This window comes from Manis javanica, chromosome 9, assembly GCF_040802235.1.
Source record: "Manis javanica isolate MJ-LG chromosome 9, MJ_LKY, whole genome shotgun sequence".
Classification (NCBI taxonomy): domain Eukaryota; kingdom Metazoa; phylum Chordata; class Mammalia; order Pholidota; family Manidae; genus Manis; species Manis javanica.
The window spans coordinates 51,016,645-51,023,267 of NC_133164.1; the positions used below are offsets into that span (position 1 = coordinate 51,016,645).

The 6,623-nt window shown below is 35.2% G+C and overlaps 1 protein-coding gene across 1 annotated transcript in view; it reads left to right on the forward strand.

The window, feature by feature from the left end:
* The window catches only part of WBP4 (WW domain binding protein 4), a 29,243-nt gene extending 24,253 nt beyond the window's left edge, over window positions 1–4,990 (forward strand). The window contains exon 10 of the mRNA XM_073212559.1: window positions 4,626–4,990. Coding sequence (XP_073068660.1) covers window positions 4,626–4,836 — 211 coding nt within the window. The 3' untranslated portion in view covers window positions 4,837–4,990. The remainder of the gene's footprint in view (window positions 1–4,625) is intronic.
* Window positions 4,991–6,623: the final 1,633 nt, after the last annotated feature.

The window sequence follows — 6,623 nt, forward strand, 5'->3', positions numbered from 1 at the left end:
TATTTGCTTTTTGTTTGTTGAGGTGCATGAGCTCTATGTATTTTGGATGTCAGTCCTTTATCAGATTTGTTATTTATGAATATATTCTCCCATACCGTAGGATGCCTTCTTGTTCTATTGGTGGTATCCTTTGCTGTACAGAAGCTTTTCAGCTTGATATAGTCCAACTTTTTTCATTTTTCCTTTTGTTTCCCTTGCCCAGAGAGATACGTTCATGAAGAAGTTGCTCACGTTTATGTCCAAGAGATTTTTGCCTATGTTTTTTCCTAAGAGTTTTATGGTTTCATGACTTACATTCAGGTCTTTGATCCATGTTGACTTTACTTTTGTGTGTGGGTTTAGACAATGATCCTGTTTCATTTTCTTAGATGTAGCTGTCCAGTTTTGCCAACACCAGCTGTTGAAGAGGCTGTCATTTCCCCATTGTATATCCATGGCTCCTTTATCATATATGAATTGACCGTATATGTTTGGGTTAATATCTAGACTTTCTATGCTGTTCCATTGGTCTGTGGGTCTGTTCTTGTGCCAGTACCAAATTGTCTTGATTACTGTGCTTTGTAGTAGAGCTTGAAGTTGGGAAGCAAGATGCCCCCTGCTTTATTCTTCCTTCTCAGGATTGCTTTGGCTATTTGGGGTCTTTTCTGGTTCCATATGAATTTTAGAACTATTTGTTCCAGTTCATTGAAGAGCGCTGTTGGTATTTTGATAGGGATTGCATAGAATCTGTATTGCTTTACGCAGGATGGCCATTTTGACAGTGTTAATTCTTACCCAAAAAGCATGGGATGAGTTTCCATTTGTTAGTATCCTCTTTAATTTCTCTTAAGATTGTCTTGTAGTTTTCAGGGTATAGGTCTTTCACTCTCTTGGTTAGGTTTATTCCTAGGTATTTTATTCTTTTTGATGCAATTGCGAGTGGAATTGTTTTCCTGATTTCTCTTTCTGTTAACTCATCGTTAGTGTATAGGAAAGCAACAGATTTCTGTATATTAATTTTGTATCCTGCAACTTTGCTGAATTCAGATATTAGATCTAGTAGTTTTGGAGTGGATCTGCAAACAGGGATAGTTTGACTTCTTTACCAATCTGGATGCCTTGTATTTCTTTGTTCTGTCTGATTGCCATGGCTAGGACCTCCAGTACCACGTTGAATAACAGTGGGGAGAGTGGGCATCCCTGTCTTGTTCCCAATCTTAAGTGAAAAGCTTTCGACTTCTCACTGTTACGTATGATGTTGGCTGTGGGTTTATCATATATGGTCTTTATTATGTTGAGGTACTTGCCCTCTATACCCATTTTGTTGAGAGTTTTTATCATGAATGGATGTTGAATTTTGCCGAATGCTTTTTCAGCATTTATGGAGATGATCATGTGGTTTTGTCCTTTTTGTTGATGTGGTGGATGATTTTCGAATGTTGTACCAGCCTTGCATCCCTGAGATGAATCCCACTTGATCATGGTATTTGATCCTCTTGATATATTTTTGTATTCGGTTTGCTGATATTTTGTTTAGTATTTTTGCATGTGTTCATCAGGGATATTGGTCTGTAGTGTTTTTTTTTTTTTTTTTTTTGGTGGGGTCTTTGCCTGGTTTTGGTATTAGAGTGATGCTGGCTTCATAAAATGAGTTTGGAAGTATTCCCTCCTCTTCTATTTTTTGGAAAACTTTAAGGAGAATGGGTATTATGTCTTCTCTATATGTCTGATAAAATTCAGCGGTACATCCATCCTACCCGAGGGTTTTGTTCTTGGGTAGTTTTTTGATTACTGATTCAATTTCATTGCTGGTAATTGGTCTATTTAGATTTTCTGTTTCTTCTGTGGTCAGTCTTGGAAGGTTGTATTTTTCTAGGAAGTTGTCCATTTCTTCTAGGTTTTCCAGCTTGTTAGCATATAGATTTTCATAGTAGTCTCTAATAATTCTTTGTATTTCTGTGGTGTCCATCATGATTTTTCCTTTCTCATTTCTGATTCTGTTTATGTCTGTACATTCTCTTTTTCTCTTAATAAGCCTGGCTAGGGGTTTATCTATTTTTTTTATTTTCTCAAGGAACCAGCTCTTGGTTTCATTGATTTTTTTCTATTGCTTTATTCTTCTCAATTTTATTTATTTCTTCTCTGATCTTTATTATGTCCCTCCTTTGCTAACTTTGGGCTTCATTTGTTTTTCTTATTCCAGTTTCAATAATTGTGACTTTAGACTATTCATTTGGGATTGTTCTTCCTTCTTTTAATAGGCCTGGATTATAATATACTTAACTCTTAGAACTGCCTTTGCTGCGTCCCACAGAATTTGGGTTTTTTTGCTGTTGTTGTCATTTGTCTCCATATATTGCTTGATCTCTGTTTTAATTTGGTCATTGATCCATTGATTATTTAGGAGCATGTTGTTAAGCCTCCATGTGTTTGTAAGCCTTTTTGTTTTCTTTGTACATTTTATTTCTACTTTTATACCTTTGTCATCTGAGAAGGTGGTTGGTAGAATTTCAATGTTTTTTAATTTACTTATGCAGAATGGTTTTGTTGATGTTTTGTAGTTTTGAACTAGCCATTACTGGTTTGAAATTTTATCTTTGCACTGATATTTTCCTCTATTTCTTTTTCAGTCCTAGAACATTTGCTAACTATTATTACATTTCAAAAACTTACCACAATGCCTAGAAACCTGATTTTTTTAACGTGTATTTTTATCCAGGTGTATGTAGGATGGAACATAAAAAAGGTCTCTCAATACTATTACCATAAACCTTTCTACATAGTCTGTGTGAGGGAAGCAGATTAGTTATTGTGTAATTTTAAGTTAACCAGACTGAATAGCATATATTAAATTTTAGGTTTTAGCAGACATGCAAAAATCACATTATCTCTAAACTGCAGTTATCAAGAAGTGGAGTTGATAGGAGAGATCGCTGTTCATTCCTTGCTGGTTCTGTTGTGAGAAGTATGTATCATCCACTCCAGTGCTCTTTTTCATTTGTCATTGACAAATTCCAGTGTGTCTAGGAGTGCAGTGGTTTCAAGCATGGTTGCATCTCGGGGCTTGAATAAAATCATCTGGACACTGTCTATCTCTGACTTTTGTGTCTGCTTTCCTCCAACTTGACCCCTTTCTCAGACAGCCTTTCCCTGTCTGTTGGCAAAACTTTAAGACATATCATACCTACAGATGCTTCTTTATCAGCTCCAAACCTGGTCATGCTTAACTTTCATCGCAATATGCCATTCCCATTCCTGAGCTAACCACTGAATGCTGAGTGGACATGAACGGAACAGAATTCAAATCTCTTAGAGAAGAGAGAAGAGATGGTTCCCAAAGGGAAAATAAAATAAAAGGAGTTCTAATGCTAGAAAAAAGACAGTAAAAGAGCCAAAATAAAAGAATATTTGTACTCTAACTGCCTAGTATATTGTCTGGCACATAATAGACATTCACTATAGCTATAATATAATAATATTATATTATAATTTGCTTTAATGACTGTAGATCTACTATAGCCTTTCTTACTTCTGGCCTCTGGGAAAGGTTTTTCTGTTTCCCAGAATCAGGCTGAATGAGTACATTGCTTGGCTGCTTCTGAGATTGAGGAGTATAGATCTGTACTAACCTTCACTCTTCTTAGATGGGGTTTCTCAATTTTTGATACATTTAAGCCATTCCTATTCTTTTTACTCCCCTTGATCTCATTCTATCACTCCTCCTTTCATGCTGACCAGGTAATATTTTAATTTGAAGTGATAGAAACATGAGATACCTTAAATAAAAAAGATGTTATTAGTTCGAAGGCTCCAAGAAAGGTTCTAACTGCCAAGTTGTGGGTAGGCCGGATATTGGACTGGACCTCGGAAATCTCTGGAACCACACCAGAAACATTGGCAGGACTCCCCATCTCCCATCCCTGCTTTTCTCTGTACGACATTCTCTATCTCTATCATATATTCTGTATCTCTGCAGAACTCCTTTCTCTAAATAGGAGGATATGTGGTTTCCAACAGATTTTATACTGTTAGCCACATTAGAGTTTAACATAATGATCTTTCTGGTCCATGTTCAGAAAGTTTATGGGTTGAACTGTTGGCTGTGGTGTGATTTACTTGCTCTTTCATGAACCAGTTGACTATGTGGACAGTAGGCTACCATGGTAAATTCATGTTAATCAAATACTGGTCTCTGCAGCAGTCTAATGACCATTTATTCTACCCATGCCGATGGCTAAAGGACTAGTTTCTAGGATACAGGTGCTAAGCAAATAGCCGCATAGATCCTACCACACTAGGACATTGATTCATTCCATGGTTTTCATCTTGTGCTTTATAATCCCCCACCTTGGCAAAATCAGTTTCTGTAACTCTCACTTACCCCCCCTATGTAGCTTGGACTACTAATGATATATAAGCAACAGCATTTCCTTAGGTGATACACCCTTTGTACAAGAATAAAAGAGTAGATGGGACTTTTCCTGGCATGTGCCACCTAAATATGTATTCACTTTCTACTCCAAAATGACCAATTTCTCTCTCTTGTTATCATTAGAAAGAAGTTGGGGCTTTGGTGGACTTGGGGGTTATTTGAAATTTTGCCTCACTCTGTCAAACAATAGTTTTATTTTTACTTTCTCTTCCAGTGAGGAGGTAGATTTGGAACTTCCAAGCAGTGAGAATGAATATGTATCAACTTCAGAAGCTGATATTGGTACGGAACCCAAAGTTGTATTTAAAGAAAAGACAGTCACTTCTCTTGGAATTGTGGCAGACGGAGTAGCCCCAGTTTTCAAAAAGAGAAGAATTGAAAATGGAAAATCTAGAAATTTAAGGCAACGAGGTGATGATCAATAATTATAAAAGAGCATTTTGTACATGCTTTTTGGAGAGAATAGAGACCATACATCTTAAAGCTTCTAGGTGTGTGTTTCTAAGTACTGTGATGCTAAAGTTTAGATTTATTCTAAATGTATTTTTCATGAATTTAAAATAAATTTTTTATGTGAAATTTATTTTTGTTCCTAAAATGGAAGCCTACCACATTGCATTGTTATACAGTGTATTGTGTTCATTGTCTAAAATTTACTAATTATGTAATAATATAAGATGCTATGTGTCTGTTACTTAAAACATGGAAAATAAGGCCTTTATTCCATTCTTACTCATATGAACATACTTTTATCCCTGCACTAAAAATGCATTATTTCTGCACACTGACATTAACTGTTATCCAAAAAATAAGAATCAGGCTACATAAGAAGATTGGCAGCCCAGTAATGATTCAATTCTAAGGATCCTATTAGAAAGCTGATGTAGATAATGTGTACATATTGTCTTGCCTTACTCAGTTTAAGGTTAAGGGCCAAGAATCAGAACTGCAGCTCAGGTACTTCAAATGTAGTGCTTACTATGGAGTAAAAATTGGACCAAAGGTAGAAATGTGTTTTTGCCCAGTTCATTCTAAGCAATAGCCATTGCTTAAGCATCTTTAGTTTGAGCTAGGCATTATGCTAAGAATGGGGTGGGGTGGGGTGGGGTGGGACAGGTGGGGTTATAAAGATACATGAAACATATCTCTGTTCTTCGTGACTTCACTCACATTCTAGCATAGTCCTTTCCCTGCAGCCATGCACTCTGTTTAGCAGCCTTATATGTACTGGAAAATAATTTTTAAGGTTTATTTAAAGCTATGCAGATGAAGGCTTGAACAAAAATAGTAAGGTCTCTGGCTTCAGTAAAGTTTCAGTGTTTCTTAGACAAACTGGGAATTTCCCATTTTCTGATTAAGTTCCTTCAAAAGTGTAATTCTCTTATTTAATCCATTTGAAGTAGATACCTTTCCTTTATTACTCCAAATTCTTAAAATCCTATTTTTAATGAATTGTACAGTATTTAACATTTGATAATATTTGTCTTTTTAAGGTTACTAGTAAACATGTAAGAAAACAATAGCATATTAAAAGTTTACTAAAAGAGTAAAACAGTGGGGTTTTTTTTCCTTTTAATACTGATCAGAGTTAACTTATATTGGTGAGATAGTATTTGGAGATTTGTCTATATATTTGTTTATTCTGTTTACTGCAGTATTCATGAATGTATAGCATTACGAAGAAGTATTGTATATTCTAATAGCCCATATGTCATCTAGCTAACTAGTGCATTTTCTCAGAAGTTTGAAAGTAAATCTCTCTAAACTGAAACTGGTTTTAGGGATTGCTCAGAAAATATTCTTGACAAAAATTTTAGTAAATCAGATCATGAAAAATGATGTTTTTCCATTTTCTTTGAAAGATTAAGTAGAGAACATACCAGCTTTAATTTACCTAGTTTTTTTAGAAGTTAAATATTTGAGATGTTACCTTTTTATTATTTTATATATTTTTTATATATGTTTAGGTAGATTATGAAAGTAATATATTTTTCTTATAAAAATCCACATAATAGAGAAGCTAAAAAAAAAAGTCCCAGTAATCTCTGCCCACTTCCCATTAGCATAGTGTTTTTTTCCTAATCATGTTAATACTGTGGGTGTACGTGGATAACCCTTAGGACAACTGGATCCATGATGGATACTGTGGATGAAATCATATTCACAAAAGTATGATCCAAACAGCCAAAAGCAGTTTTGTTTGTATAGGAGA